We start from the raw sequence: 16,655 nt of genomic DNA on the forward strand, positions 1-16,655 counted from the left end.
GTATCTATTACCTTGTGACACAAAATCTGTATTTTTGGTTTGGGCTACGCATTTAACAATAGCAATTGCAGCTGGACCTTGTAATGCTTCTAACAACAGTCGCACAAATTCCCCATTTCGAATAGGCGAACCAGAGGAGGTCATGTAACCTCTCTGAGACCACAACTGCCCAAAATCATGAACTACACCGAAACCATATTGGCTATCGGTATAAATGGTGACTCTAATTTTGCTACCTGCTATACAGGCACGCGTCAATGCAATGATTTCTGCTACCTGAGCAGAGTGTACTCCTTCCAGGCAAGCGGCTTCCACAACTCCAGTAATGGTGCAAACAGCATAAGCTGCTCTCAACCGACCAGTATCGTCTCTTAAACATGAGCCATCAACAAAGAAAATTTCATCAGGGTCAATCAACGGCTCATCCACAATATCTGGTCTTGGCTTCGTGCATAGTTCAGTCACATCAAGGCAATCGTGATCTTCACATTCTTCGCCGTCTATATCATTAGGAAGTGGCATCAATGTAGCAGGATTCAAAACAGAGCACCTCTTAAGGGTCACGTTCTCCGCAGCAAGTATAACTTGCTCGTAGCGCGTGAGCCTACTACTAGTCAAGTGCTGTGTCTTGGTCCTGGTCATTAACAGTTCTACAGAATGAGGTACATACACCACTAACTGGTGTCCCATGACAATATTTTCACACTGCTCAATGCTGACACCTGTTGCAGCAACGGATTTGAGACATCCGGGCAACGCTGCGGCTACCGGATCTAAAGTAGCCGAAAAGTATGCAACTGGTCCACGGGCATTTCCATGAATCTGTACCAAAACTGACAAAGCACAACCCTCTCTCTCGCAGCAGAAAAGTGAAAATGGTTTTTCATAGTCAGGCATCCCCAAAGCCGGAGCGCGACACAAGTCCTCTCTCAGCTGTAGAAACGCCATCAAACAGTCCTTGTCCCATGGTACCGGATCACTCACCTCCTTGTGCGTCAGTTTTTGTAAAGGTTTTGCTTTCAGTGAAAAGTTACCTATCCACTGTCGGCAATAACCAACCATTCCTAGGAACATCCTGACTTCTCTCTGTGTCGTAGGCGCGTTCATCTTCATTATCGCCTCTATCCTATCTGGTGACACTTTGCGCTTTCCTTTCTCTATCCGGTGACCCAAGTACTGTACTTCTGTCAAACAGTACTGCAATTTGTTCGGAGATACCTTGTGTCCATTTTCAGCTAAATGGTTCAGCAAGGCGATGGTATCTATCTTACAAGCCTCCTCCGTTTCTGACGCAACAAGTAGGTCGTCTATGTACTGGACCAGAACCGAGTTCTGCGGCAGTACCAGACTTTCAAGATTTTTCTTCAACAGCTGGTTGAAAATTGATGGGCTTTCTGTATACCCCTGTGGGATACGACACGATGTTAAAACGCGATTTTCCAGCTTAAAAGCAAAAAGGTACTGGCTCTCCTCATCTAATGGAATTGAAAAGAAAGCCTGACAAAGATCTATCACTGTGAACCACTCAGCTTGGAATGGTATCTGAAACAATATCACTGATGGATTCGGAACCACTGGACAACATGAAACAACTATGTTATTAATATTTTGAAGATCTTGTACTATTCTAAATTTCCCACTATGTTTCTGTAAACCCATAATCGGGGAGTTGCATGGACTTCCCACGATTTCCTTCAGTATTCCCTGTTTTATCATAGAGTCGATTACGGGTTTTATTCCTGCAATCGTCTCCGGGGTCAATTTATATTGGGGCGTTCTTGGATATTCAGCATTTGTTTTTACCATGATCTTCACTGGTTCTACTCCTTTAATCAATCCTATCTCTTCTCCAGTAAAATCCCATACCTCTGATGACACTGCATCTCGTAAATCCCATGGGAGCTCTTCCACTGTCAGGGTAGGATACAGTTCTATGCATGTTCTCGAATTTGCAACTTTAAAGGTAGCATCATCGTCTGTAGTCTGTACCTCCACTCCCTGAGGTGTGCAGTATATTGTGCAGTTCAGTTTGCACAATAAGTCCCTTCCTAACAGACACACAGGACTAGAATCACATACCACAAACTGATGTTCATCAGTGTAGTTTCCTATTTTCACTGATACTGGTTCCGTCAAAGGGCTATTCATTCTCCTATTTGCAACTCCTACCACCTGAATCGTTTCCCCCGACATTGATAGATCTGGAACCACTGCCGATCTCAAAGTTGATCGAGTAGCTCCAGTATCCACCAAGAATGTTGTAGGACACCCTGCCACTTCAGCCTCAACAAACGGTCCTCTTTGATCCACCTCTAGTACTGCCCCAAGGGTACAGTCCTCCTCTCTATTTACACGTCGTCCCGTCAATGGATCAACGTAGTAACACTCTTCTTCACCTGTGAAAAAAGGCATTTGTCTATAGACCTTTCCCCCTGTCGTAATCTTTGGTGGCTGCGGGAACTGAGCTCGTGGAGCCGAAGTCCCCCCTTTGGCCACCTTACTCTTTGTCACTGTCACCCTTTGGGCTGGAACTTCCTGAACTTCCTCCTCTAGAACTTATAGTTCTCCGTTTTCAGGGTTATAGGGACACTCGCGTCTCCAATGTCCCACCTGGTGACACTGGTGGCACTTTGTCATTTTTTTCAATGTAGCAAAGTCTATTCTAGGTCTTAGATTCTCCTCGTTGTCTTTATTCTGACTATTTAATTTCCGTCCCATTGTCCCTGTTCCCTGTTGTTGCTGTCCTCCCTTTCCAGCTGACTGCATTTGCACCATCATCAGTTTCTCCTTTAGTTTTTTTGCTTTGGACTCTATTTCATCACAGCAATACCTTTCATATCTCATAATTTCATCCAATGGTTTGTTTTGCGAACAAATTAAATGTTGCTGATTCATCAAACAAATATCAGGTCTCAACTAAGCATGAGCGCAAAATCCGCTCCGATCGCGGATTTTGCGGATTTTCGGTAAATCCGCGATCCGCGAACTCTCGCGGATTTACCGAGAATCCGCAATCCGCGATCGGAGCGGATTTTGCGGTCAAAAGTTCAAGCCTGCATAATTTACGATGGCGCCGGCAAGCTGCCAGCGCCATCCTCAAATGGTTACTTAATTAGCTTCGACAGGAAGCTCTAACAGATAAGATAAAGCAGGGGCTCGAGCGCCTGCTTTATTTTATCAGTTGGAGCTTCCTGGTGAAGCTAATTAAGTAACTTTTGCAGGATGGCGCTGGCAGCTTGCCGGCGCCATCGTAAATTATTTACATGGTGTCTGAAGGGCAGGGTTCATTCTGGCACGACGCATGTGCCCTAGTTGCAGCTTAAATTCAGTGACTCATTCATCAGCCAAAAAATAATCGTGAGCGTTGTGGAGGCTGGGCAGGTGTGCCTTGTGCGCTCGCATGGAATCCCCGTCCGTTTGGCCCCGCCCACACACTCGAGGTGTGCACCGTCTTCCCGCCATTTACCCACTATGATGGACATTTCAATCAAGGGACCCCTGCTCACTTCGGCACGATTGCATAGCAACACACACTTGGTCGCTGGAACTAGTTGAAGCGCAAATGCAGTGACTCATTCATCAGGTCAAAAAAAATCGTGATGCTGGCCAGAGACATTTGCATCTTTGACTTTCACGAGCGCAATCCCCGTGCCTTTCCTGTGACCAGGGGCTTCTGTCTCTTAATCTGCTGCTCTGATCGGTCTCTGACCTTTTGTATACACAAGAGGCATGCGCGCTCGCATGGAAGCCCCGTCCGTTTGGCCCCGCCCACACACTCGAGGAAGCCCCGCCCCCAAATCCGCCGATCCGCAAAATCCGCGGATTTTGCGGATCCACGATCCGTGAATCCGCAAATTCGTGAATCGTGGATCCGCAAAATCCGCCCATGCTTAGTCTCAACCCCAAAACGAACTTCGATACAAACTGTCCTATATCCTTGGGATCCATTACATCTAGTCCACTATATTGTTTGAACGTTTTCAGCAATCGTTCGTAATACTCATGAACTGTCTCCTTGGGTTCCTGTCTTGTTCGGTCTATTTTTACCCAATCTATGTCTTGTGGTGGCACCTTCTCCTTCAGCCATGTCATTACCCTATCATATTTTAACATTACCATTTCTGACGGTCCATTAGTGCGAGTGTCCCTTTCTGGTTCTGCAGTTGGCCACTCGACACTAACCTTACATGCTAGCCACAAATCTCCTGGGACAACAATATCAAACAAGGTGTTCAAATCAAGCCACAATACTTTTGAAATCTTGACAAACCTCTCTACCTGCTTGTACCACTCTACAGGATTTTCCCTTAACTTCGGAAATGAGTTTGTAAATGCAGCCAAATCTCCCCTACTCCAGGGCACGTGTACATAACTTCCATTCGCTATTTCTCGCAAAGGGAATGCCTCCATCTGCATTAGCCTTCCCTCCGGAGACATCACATTTGCACTCCGTCTAACTGTTCCCTTTTTGGACCACCTCTCTTCCCATTTGTCCAGATCTCTCCATGCTCTTATTCCTGTGATCAGCTCCCTTATGTGTGTTTTTAATCCAGTTGCCCTCCTCTCATCTAAGTCCTGATCTGAATAATGCAACCTGTGGTTACCCTGTAATGCCTTGGTTCTGGACAAATCTACCATATACTTGTCTGCCAGTTCAGACAGTTTCTCATGAGTTGCTCTTGCCTTTCGAGTGATATCCTTTGCTATAAACAGCAGCTCATCTTGTTCGTACATGTCGATCCTTTCTAAAGACAATGTACCATCTATTATATCGTCCAGATCAGATCTTAAGCTGGTCACATCGAGTCTTTTGGCTTTTATTACAGCTTTCAATATGCCATCTCTAGAGAGTCTATTTACATCTCTCCCATCACAGCTCTGAGTCCTACGTCTAGGCTCAGGCGAGTTATGGGGAGTCCTCCCATGCTCCCATCTCTCCAGGCCCCATGCAGTTCCATCCTCTCTGGGTTTATGGTGAAACACTCCTCTATTTCCCATAGTCCCACATTTCCCATTCTGCCTGGTTTCTCTAGGTGCATGGTAAGACATTCCGTTATTCCCCATTTCTTCACCATTTGCCGGTGGTCTCTGATCACTCGACACCTGGCAAGATCCTTCACTGTTCCCAGTGTTCCCACGATTCCAGTGCTGTACGTTATCATTAGGTGCGTGGTGAGTGCACCTAAACCTTTCCCTGTATTCTCGGGTCCTTTGGTCTCCCTCACTTTGAATGAAACGAGATGTCTCCCCACACTCCGTACTTCTGCCTCTTTGCTCCTGCCAATTTCCTCCGTCAATATGACACGTAACTCCTCTACTCTCCTGACTTTTACCGTCCCACTCCTGACTGCTTTCGCTAGCCCCGCAGTGAGATAATGTCCCTTTTCCTTGACTTCCCCATTCTGCTTCTGCTCTTGACCTGCACCTCTGTACTTCTGTGGACCCATCCCATTCCCTCAAGTCAGCCCTCAACTCTTTATAGGATTTCGTCCGTGGTCCCCTCGAGTCCATCGGTCCTCTTTGACCCCCCTGTTCTGTTACCGGACCCACTGCTGAATCCAATGTGGTGCTCCACGTTATCGGTCCTGGTAATTGTCTCCAGGCATTTGTCGTGTTATTCCTCCTTTCCATCTCCACTCTCTCTCTCTCTAACCGTACCTGTTCTTCCTCTCTTCCTTTCTCTGGGTTATAAACCGACACTATAGGACCTATGGTAACGGGTACTTGAAGAGCATCTGGCAATCCATAAGACTCAACCCTCTCTGTTGCTGGCATCTTCTGCACCACAACCCTTCCGACTAGTCTCTGTACAGGGCTATGTTGAGGTGTCTCCTCACCTTTGGTAGGTACCCAATCCGCAATAGGAAGTGGCCTGTTCTCTCCTATGTCAACCCTATCTTGCTTTGGGAGTTCAGTACCTTCTATCTCCCTATTGTCCGGAGGCGGTCTATCTATCAATAACCTATTTATTAGGCCATCCTCCGACTCGCTCTCTTCATCCTCTTCCATGGATTTCTTTCCTGTAATCTCTCTCATTGGATACAACTTATCCACTTCAATCGTCTGTACCCTCCATTTCTTGGCTTCCGCATCCCATTTGGCATCTTGCACTGCCCTTACTGATCGCCGTACCCTTTCCTGGCGTCTGTTTTGACTCCTGTCGTGCGCTGCCCTAATCCATGCATTAAGCGCCTCAAACTGTGTTGGTCTAGGCAAAGGTCTCAATGAGGACATAACTGCTTTCAGCTGATGCAACACCTCTAGTCTAAACGTTCCGTATTTCGGAAAAGTCAGTTCCTCATTCCCCTCTGTAATCTTACTCCAAGTATCAAGCCACAGTATAGTATGCAACCCAACATTCGTTGCCATATAGTGAGCTGGTGTCCCCTCCGGCGGTGCCTCTTCCCCGTAATAAGATTATCTTCTTTTTCTCTTAAAAATCCCTCTCAAACATTTAAAACACTTCATGTTCAAAATTTACGAATTTCTATTTTTCTCTGCGTTCGTTTACTTCCTGATGACAATCCACCAATCTCAATGCGGTTTTCGCTAACTGGCCTATCACAGCACGGCTCTTTGCTGACGTCACACCAACCGCCCTATCACTGCGCGGCTTCACACCAACCGGCCTATCTCAGCGCGGCTCTCGCTGACGTCACTCGTCTCAGCACGGCTTCACACCGACCGGCCTATCACAGCGCGGCTCTCGCTGACGTCACTCGTCTCCCCTTCGCAGCAGTTCCCCTCCTTTCTCCGCTCGTCTCCCGGTCATGCATGTGTCCCATTCATACTTCTGAAAAATGATTACTTCCATCCAAGCGATCACTTTCCTTGACTGTACGTCCACAGTCTAACTGTAATTGTCACCTTAACTGACTAAATGTCTTTCCGTGTACGTCCAGACAATCGCCTTCTCTGATAGGTTACTTGCACACGGTAACTTTCGACCTGCGTCCGTTACCCACACACTCACTCTTGCATTCCCCCTATCTCGGTCCTGCGGGCGATCAATGGTACCTCATGACCCCCTTTTCTCTGGTAGACAACTACTCTGGATGTTCGATACACCCGAACCACTTAAGCTCTTCCCCGAACTTAAGATTTTGCCAGGTTGCGCGCGCTCACAACCCTCTCTCATTCACACTACAGGCATTCAACTCCGCATGACATTACAATACAGATACAACACAAAACACCGCAATCTGTCCACGCATGACCCTTGTTATACTCACTCTCGTCCGATTCTGCTGCTTTTTTTCTCGCGCCGTCAGTACCTTCTTCGGCAGGCGATTCTTCCGCTGCTCATCTCTCGATCTGTAGGGACCTTGGGGTAATCTTAACCTAGTCTAGATCACCTTCCTCAAGAAGGTAACCATCCTCACTCTGCTACCAACTGTTAACGCGGGATTTCTGGTCTATTGTTATAGATCTAGATTCCCAACTCAGGTCGACTGAACCGTTGGTACCTGTCATAGAGTAAAAGGCAATCCACTACTAGGTCAATCAATTAATGACTTACACCACTCTAAAGAACCACTTACTCTTAATAAGTTTAAAAGTTTATTACAAAGCCAAATTTAACTGAAGATACAAACATCTCAATATAAGGTTCAAAAGATATACGGGTATCAATACAAACATACATTTTCTAAATGCTCTTAGTCGGCAGAAGAATATTACCAAAACCAATTCAAAAATCATCACAGTTGCAAGAATAGACACAAGCTGTAGCTTATGAGTCATTTACAGAAAGGAAGAAAATCCAGGTTAGACTGTCCCTACACTAGACTAAGTGACATCCCTACTTAACAAGATCTTAACCTAAAAAGGTGTCAGCAGTGGTGACTTCCAAAGAAGATCACACACTTCCCTTAGTCTTTGTTGCAAAACGATGTCTCGCAGTTCCCTATCTGCCTACCCATCCGCTCTCTTAGGTTCCTCAGACCATCTGCCCTAACTCCACCCAGGGGTGCTGTCCCTAATACAAAATCACATTTACAATAGAAACGCCCTTTAGATACGCCCCTCACATGGAGTTGGTTCTGGTATTTTCCATGCTGATACTCTTCTGGGCCTCGTCGTTAGCGTTGACCTTGCTTCTCAGGCCCTTCTCCGGCAGGACGGTACCCCCCAGGAAATTCCTGAAGCCTCCTCCAGGCCTGTGCCTGGCGCCCTGAACAAAAGTCTATTCATCACTCTCTTGATTGGAACCTCCTCGCACCTGCAAACAGACACTTGTACTGTGGGCCCCAAATACCGACCTCCACCATATCTTCAAAGTCGTAAACCATCGAACAGGCTCCACAGTTTGTGTCTAACACGACCTTTCTCTAACGAGCACATACAGATCAAAAGAAACGACTTTTGTCTATTCAGGCCTATTAGAATTACATGAAACAGGCCTGTACACTCTGCAAACCTCCAATTTCTTAGTTTAAACAGTATTCTAACTTATTACACACAATGGTTATATGAAACACTTCTATAAAACATATATTTCAGTTCTATGATCAGTAATACTTTGAATCATAACAACATTAAAATCCACCATCGCATGAGAGTGAAACAGCATCTTGTACTCTATGTGAACTGCCATGTGGCCTACACATTTCTACATTAGCAGAATTACATTTTCCCCTACAACAGCCACATAACATGAGATTTCAACATCATTCTAATATCTCTACAAACATCTACATTAGTTCTTCACACGTGATATAAGTAGTCTATTTTAATTAAACACTCTTATATATTTTCTCTCTATAAATTCGACACTCTTATATAATGTTTACTAAACTAATACAACGTGCTTGTAAATATGGTGCACTTCTATATTTTCTTGATTTGCGCTCTCTCATCCCTAGTAAAGTGTAATTAAGCCAATAACAAAACCGAGGCCAGTATATATGTTTAACTATTATGTTATTGTTTACAACAAACATTTGAGATAGCATGTATAAGCAGTTCTAATTTTGCTAGGAAGTTTTTGTATGCAATGTGCAGCTGTGGGAAAAGTGTATGTTACATTCGTATTCGGATTTTCAGAGTTATCCTTCCTTTTCATTGCAGTGCAGATGTTTGATCAGAGGAGAGGAAAGGCATATAGAAGTGGCGTTGATGCGCCAATCTTTACTCTCTCAACCTTAACCTTAATCCTAAATCCATTTATTAACCTTACCTGAAGGTAACCGTAACCCAACCCATAACACCACCGAATTAGAGTCAATCATGATCAAAGTGAATATATCACAAGCAGAATGCAATAACCACAAACAATACCGAAAGAAAGTAGGTAGAATAAATCAAAACATTTAAAAAAACAACATAGCCAAAAATGAGCAGAAATGTATAGAAACCTACTTCCCAGCAATGGGAGGTGACACCAAATGCAAGTTTTATACCAACAGTTAAATTATAGGCTTTTTAATTTTTTTAAACCCAATTAAGACCAGCTTAGATTCTTTGAAGGCGTTTAAGGGATATAGGGCCTCTAGCCTAAGCAATGGCTAGTTCACATTTGCATATTTGGTGGGTGATTGTCCACCACTTGGCCGCCTTCGGAGGGAGAGGGTATATCCATGACCAAGCTATACATAACCAGGCAGAGACAATTATGATAGACATCAACGATCTAGAGCTAAGTTTGTGATACGTTTTATAACTCAGCATGATCTTCCTAGAGGATAACCGAAAGCCGCAACCAAAGCGGGGTATTACTAGGTGGATAACGCCTGCCCAGAATTCCTGAACAGCAGGACAGCTGGCAAACATATGTACAATGTCTGCTACATGGCAGCTGGCTTTGTGTATTAGATCTTATCCGAACCATAGTTCATGGTCCATTTTAAAATCTATTCAGGTGTATAATAAAGCATACAGATTATCATAAATTGCTGCTCTTTAAACTTAGAGAGTGAACAGAGTGTTCAATTATTTCTAAAGCACTCTTGATCATGACTGATGAGATCTAAGAGGGAAGCATCCTGCTCCACTTAGAAGTGAGTAATGGACCGTCATCGATGATTTTCAAACAGAACCTCTGACATAGTGCACTGATCGAGGCTTTTCCAGGTGCCCAATATAAGTAAGACAACATTTCAGTTTTTTTGGGATCTATAGAATCCTTGCACCCCATAGAAGTAATCCTGCAGCTGTAGATATTTAAAACGATGAGTAAGATCATAAAAAGTCTGGAGAAAGGCCAATGAGCAAAATCCAAGATGTCAAGAAGTTTTCACGGTCATTTCAGTGATAGTGGGCAGCTTGCTAAGTGGGATGGTGCGACAGTTGTTTTAGAACAGCACATGTCAAGGTAAGCCAAGTATCATTTCAGTGGATTAAAGGAAAGGCAGAAATGTGGGGTGTTGAGATGACGTAAGGGAGCGCCACAGAGATGGGGCAGCGTATCACAAAGTATTCTTTTGTTCAATATGTGGGATGGCTATTGAGGGTTATAAGATTAACGCTTAGTGAAACTTGGTGGCTATCAATATGTGGATGGCAATTTTTGCAGTACGTTTCATGGACATTTTTTTGTTTGTGTGCAAAATAGAAGTTTCCCTTTAAAAGACATGTGTGTAAAGAATGATGTTGGTAATGCACATGAATTTGTTTGTTTTTTAGATCCCCTGATGAAGGGTAGTTTCCCGAAATGCATTGGGCTTTTTAATAATAAAAAAACTTGACATGTGGCAACCACCTCTACTGTGTTTCTGTGAACGTTTCAGCTTGGAAGTTGAATGAATAAAATGAATTGAAGCAAACGAAAAACAGTTAAAAGGAAATTGATACAAAAAGGATTAAGATAAGAAAAAAGAAGAATGCATGGATTGATTGGATTCATTCAGTTACTTAGCTGTGCAGTCTGCATGGGATCAAAAACGTGGTTCCTGGTCTGTGTTTATTCAAAATCCATTAAAGTCATACAACTGCCCTAAGATCTTCACCCCTAGCCTTGCCCAGGCCTTACCCATTGAGTAGTGGAATATCTTGGGAAATGCTGGATTTTCTCATAGTGGCGTATCTGCATGCAGAGTGGCAAAAGAGTAATTATGAGCCGATTTCCCTCCAAATACAGACAATGTCGCTAACCATTTTAAATCAGACCTATTTGTAGAAGTTGGGATCTGTAAGCCTATGAAATAGAATCCTAACATCAGGCACCAGAGTAAGTTAACCTTTTCCATGCTCATGACGAGCTGAGCTTGTCATGAGGCACGGCGCTCTGGTGCTCATGACGAGCTGAGCTCGTCATGAGCTGTGGAACGCTCACACGCGGGGATAATTCCCCTGCTGTGCTGAGCGTTCCACGGGAACGGATGTGGTCATGATGAGCTCAGCGCGTCATGAGCACACGAGCACTGTGCCTCATGACGAGCTGAGCTCGTCATGAGCACCGGGGCGCTGAGAGTCCCCCCCCCCCTCCCCCAGCACAGCGGGGGAATATGCCCCGCACGGAAGGGGTTAATAACCCAAAACGGACGGTTCTGATTTCCACCCAGCTAACAGACTGTGATGGCGACCTGCAAATGCTGCCCAAAAGTAAAGATTAAAATTGGGTGATTGAAACCCCTTTTGTTTATACTAGAGTTTCAAGGAGCGTATAGCCCGCCTAGCCTATCTATAACCCCATATAAAGCTACCGATGGCACATTTTGAGACACTTAAAAAAGGTGTCTGGAACTTGGAGTAGAATTGCCTAGAACAGATACAGGAATTTTGGCAAATTGTTAATTTGAATAGTATTGCAGCAGCCTATTATGCTAATAGGTAGCCAATTCCATGAGCACAACTTAGAGGTTACTGAGTGCAATAGAGGTTCGTAGTTGAGTCTAAAGATATTATCGACCCGACTACTCAGCCTTACCCCTGTGTAGGTGGCTGTTTCTGCGATCCCTGTAGTTGGATCCTCCAAATTTAAATTAAGCAGTGCATGTGTTTTACCAAGATCTAATTTATAACCGAAGAAGGCTCCAAATCTATTACCCTTGTCTGGTTAATGGCAGCCAGTGGACTAGTCATAAAGATAGTGACACCCTCAGATTAGGTTGTAATTTTAAGCTTGAAACATTAGATAACACTGGCTGGATTCCTTGATTTAATAAAAGGGACTTCAAGTACAGCTCAATATACAAAGCAAAATAGAGGGGGGAGAATGGGCACCCTCGACGAGTGCTCCTAAAGATCTTAAATGGTGAGAAGCAGTTCCTGCCATATACTAGCTTGGCCATAGGATTCCTATAGTGGGACTGTACCTCACCTGTCCCCAAAGCCAAAGAAACCCATTGTTACCCAAAGACATTCTAACACCACCCAGTTGAAAGCCTTCTTGCCATCCAATATGCTCATACTGATACGTTTGTCCATTCTTTCAGCAACAACAAATGTAGTAATTGCTGAGTTAGTCTGGCTTGTAGTATCCCTATCAGGTACAAAGGCATGTTGTTGAGGCGAGACCAGATTCTGCATTGGGGAGAAAGCCGGGTAGCTAATAACTTTTCAAAATCATTGCATTCGAATTGATCTGAGTGATAGGCCGATGTCCTCTGGTGGCTTGTCTTTCTTCAGAAAGACAGCAATGTTAGTGAGATTCCATGTGGCAGGTACCTCTCCCCCTGTCAATGTGCCCTAGTAAGTTCATAAATTCTGGTAGGATGATATCGAGAAATGTTTTATAAAATTAAAGCGGAATGATGTCTTCACTGGCTGCTTTTCAAGAAGGTAAAGCTTTATTAGCAGCCTCAAATTCACACAAAGAAATGTCTCTGTGTAGTGCCGATATCTGGCTATCTTCTAAGCGGGGTAATCCACAGCCCTGTAGATATTCCACAAGGTGGGACTGACTCATTTATTGTGGCTGGCTGTAAAGATCCTGATAAAAGGGTGTAAACTTCTCAGCAATAGCCTGGTGGTTGGTATGCAGAACTCTATCATTACCTTTGATGCTGTAAATAGCTCACCTTGATCTTTTATCAGAGATCTGATGAGCTAGTATTCAACCTACATTTTCACCATATTCATACTGAAATACTTTAATTTTATGAAATCTGGTGGCCACCTTTTCCCTGAACCCCAATCTAAAAGACATTGACTTTCAATTTACTCAAGATATAGGGCCTGATGTACGACCCTTACTTTTTGTGAGTCACAAATTGCGTCTCTTTGTGACTCGCAATTTGCGTCTTGCAAAATGCAGTTTACAACAATTTCTCAGACACTGTTAGCAATTCCTAATGGGGTGGCAAATAGCCTGCCTCATTAATTTTCATGAGGCAGGTGCTATTTGTGGCCCCACTAGGAATGGCTAGCACTCCAAGGGATGGGGGCCTGATGGGGTCAGCAGACCAACATGTCTTTGACAGCTTTTTTAATAAAGCACTTTTTTTGTAAATGCATCCCATTTTCATTAAAGGAAAACAGGACGCATTTAAAAAATAAAAATAAAAACTTTTCAGTTTCATTATTTAAGTGCAGGAAATTGTCCCTGGGACCACTGCCTGCTCTTAAAAAATATTTTCGCACCCATTCACAAAGGGTAAGGGGTACCCTGGGACCCCCTTCCTGTTTGCGAGTGGCTTACCACCTATTTGAAGTAGGTGGTAAACTGCGAGTGTTTTACAACCGCAAATGCGGCCGAAAAACAATGGTACATACAATTTGGACTTGCTATTAGGAAGGGACGCCCTTGGCACGCCTCTTCCTAATAGTGAGTCGAAAATACTATTATGCGAGTCGGTAACTGGTTACCGACTCGAAAAATAGGGTTTGTACATGGGCCAGACCCAATTTGAAGTCGCAAACGGGCCAATTTCCCATTTGCAACCTCAAACTAAGGCCGTACATCTGGCCCAAAGAGCTTTATCCATGTATCTCTAGTTAGAATTGCTTGATCATGCCAAAGTTCTAATTCCCCAATTCTCTGACAAAGCTGATTTACACCCTCCTGCATGACCTTGTACTTATTGAGAAAAAACAGCAGCGTTACACCCCCTATGTATGCTTTCATGGCATCCAACACAACCTGCAATAGGGCCATTCAGGTATTTAACCTATAAATTCCGTGAGTAGCCCAGACAGATACATTCAATAATCCAAATTAGAAAGAATATGGAGAGGAAAGGTAAACTGGTGATGTTCCCTTCTACAAGTGTTTACCTGAAGCAGCAGAAATCTTCAGTTATGATCAGAAGTAATCTCAGGACAGACTTCCAATTCTGCACTCTGGATTAGATGTACCCCAGCAAAGATCTTATCCATCCTTGAATATTGTTTGTGGGGGAGGAGTAAGAGGTATACCCTGGCCTAGTCGGATAGAAAGCCCACCATACATCAGCCAGCCCATGTAATCGGACGAATTCTGAAATAGCTGCCCTGGTTTTTGACATACGAAGGTGAGCAGAGTGATTAGAAGAATCTATCCCATAATTCATTTCATAGTTAAAATCACTCGTTAAAATGAAATCACCTGTCTAATCTAACAAGTCTAAACAAAGCAAATCAAGCATCCCCAGTTCATCAAAGTTTGGACTATACATAACTGAGCAATTGCCCACCTCCCCTTGATTCAGCTGTAGTACCTTGACCTCCAAATGCCTGGCTGACATTATAGCAACACCCGTATGAAAACAGACTGTGAGGTGCTTATGAGAGTATTATAACCAAGGTGTTTCAAAAATGGACAATCCTTGTATGTCAAATGGCTCTCCGTTAAGCAAAGTAACTGAGGGTTATACAACATTATCTCTTCTCATACTAATTGCCGCTTATAGAACGATTAAGGCCAGAAATATTCCAACACATTAATTCCAATCTACCCGTTGCAATAGACCATAACTTCTCAGTGTAGCTATCCCATAATCGCATCCCAAATATTGACAAATAACATAGCTAGTTGCCCATTCAAAGAGTACCATGTGACCATTCTGACTCGTTTTAACCCTGTGACTCCCTGCCTATGGACCAAAATATTTTGTGCAGCACACCCACACCCACTCCCTAGAGAGATACCCACTCCCGAAGACCCTCTCACCCCTGTATCTAAGGAAAGGAATCATTCTACCCCTTAGCTGTCAGATGGAATGAGAGCACTGTGAGATATCTACCATGGGTCACCCTGCCCACCTCCACCTCCCGCACCCAAAGACCCAAGTAAAATCACCCACATAGTCAGAAAAAACAAAGAGTGGTAGCAAAAGAAGAGAAAAGAAAATTGAGTATGCATATTCAAGCATCAATTAAGCACGAATTAGGTGGATAACAGGGCCTATGAAAATAACTAGGCTAGCATTGTTTCAAGTCAGGTGGGCAGAGATGATCTCTGTCATTGACTAAGACCCTGTGCTGCATCTGACTCAGTATAGCAAAACTGTGTCTGACCACTCTTAACAATCTTATGTCTAGCTGAGTCCTGGAGAAAATCCTGTGCCCCAAGAGCTTTAATTGTTTGCTCATTTGACGGTGCTTCCACTGCCAATCCATAGTGAGTTTACAAAGATCTGATTGTACAAACACAGACATTGAGTCTACCGTAACAGTTGCAGTAGAACAATTCTTGAGGAAGATCGCCTGCCTTAATAAAAATTGCCCATACATATCAGAATTGGGCAAGGATGTATTGGATTAGCATTAGAAGGTTCTGGGTTATTAGGAGACCCTGTGGCAGTCCGAAAGTCCCTGGGACGCTTTTCCAAACAACTTGACATTGAACTGCTGTGAAAAATATCCTTCTCTTCCTTCGGGTATCCTAAAGATACTCAAGTTATTATGGCACTGGCGATACTCCAGGTCTTCAATTTTGATTGGACCAGCAGCAGTCGGCTCTTATGACTTATGATAGACTTAACTGTGGCTCTCTCTGCTTTTTCTGGCCCTGCGACCCGCTGCTGGAGCTCAACCATTTCTGTATTAAGTGCTGTAACCTTTCCAGTCACCTCTGCTCTGGACTGTTTCAGTGTCTGATTTTCCGCTCTGACTTGGACGTAGTGTTGCAGCACCTATGATCACTGAACCTGTAAGAGCCATAAAATTGTATAAAATGAGATATTAGTTGATGCCACTGGTGTAGAATGCCCCGAAAGGATACTGCCAGAGGAGAGGAGAGCTGTTTCCTGAATCCGACTGACTTCAGGACTGAGGGGGTTGCTTGAGTGGTATTCAGGAGCCGATTGATTATCCTCCCCCCTTGAGGATTGGCCTGTGGGGTGCACCATAGTCAGCCATGAAATTAAAGCTTTTACTTCCCCTTTGGAACTAACCCAGTTCCGCATACGGCTGCCATTAGTGTTACTTTTAATGTGGGAGGTAGCCAGATTACCATGCTGAGTTCTTCCTTGAGAGTCAGTGCCTTTCTTCACAGTGGAATTTCTTAGCTGGCTGCTTGCCTCGCCTCCCCTGTGGTGCCTCACTTGCATGTAGCACCACACTGCCAAACAGTAGGAGCAGCAGGAATATCAGACACACCTCAAGAGTTACATTGTTTCTGTGTAGCAGGAGCCACTGCAACATTGTTGCAGATCACAGCCAGAAGTTAGGGAGCCCCCAGAGAAGATGAATCTGACTCCTCAGCTTGGGCTACATCCATTAGAATATCAGCAATTGGTGATTCGCTGCCTGGATCAGACTGATTCTGTATACATGCCTGGAGCAGGCTGGCTGCA

At 44.1% G+C, this 16,655-nt stretch overlaps 1 protein-coding gene across 1 annotated transcript; it reads right to left on the reverse strand.

The window, feature by feature from the left end:
- Positions 1-769: 769 nt before the first annotated feature.
- Positions 770-5,394, reverse strand: LOC144791121 (uncharacterized). The gene is made up of 3 exons (XM_078665782.1): positions 3,902-5,394; positions 2,497-2,916; positions 770-1,627 (listed from the first exon to the last, which is right to left on the reverse strand). The coding sequence occupies exons 1-2, from the start codon at positions 5,062-5,064 to the stop codon at positions 2,913-2,915; spliced, it is 1,167 nt and encodes a 388-aa protein (XP_078521908.1). The 5' UTR covers positions 5,065-5,394; the 3' UTR covers positions 770-1,627; positions 2,497-2,912.
- Positions 5,395-16,655: the final 11,261 nt, after the last annotated feature.

The sequence above is a fragment of the Lissotriton helveticus genome, chromosome 11 (genome assembly GCF_964261635.1).
Source record: "Lissotriton helveticus chromosome 11, aLisHel1.1, whole genome shotgun sequence".
Lineage (NCBI taxonomy): Eukaryota > Metazoa > Chordata > Amphibia > Caudata > Salamandridae > Lissotriton > Lissotriton helveticus.

Bases quoted from the DNA above. Each gene is read 5' to 3' on its own strand.
- LOC144791121 (XM_078665782.1), bottom strand. From the start codon at position 5,064: ATGGGGAATAACGGAATGTCTTACCATGCACCTAGAGAAACCAGGCAG.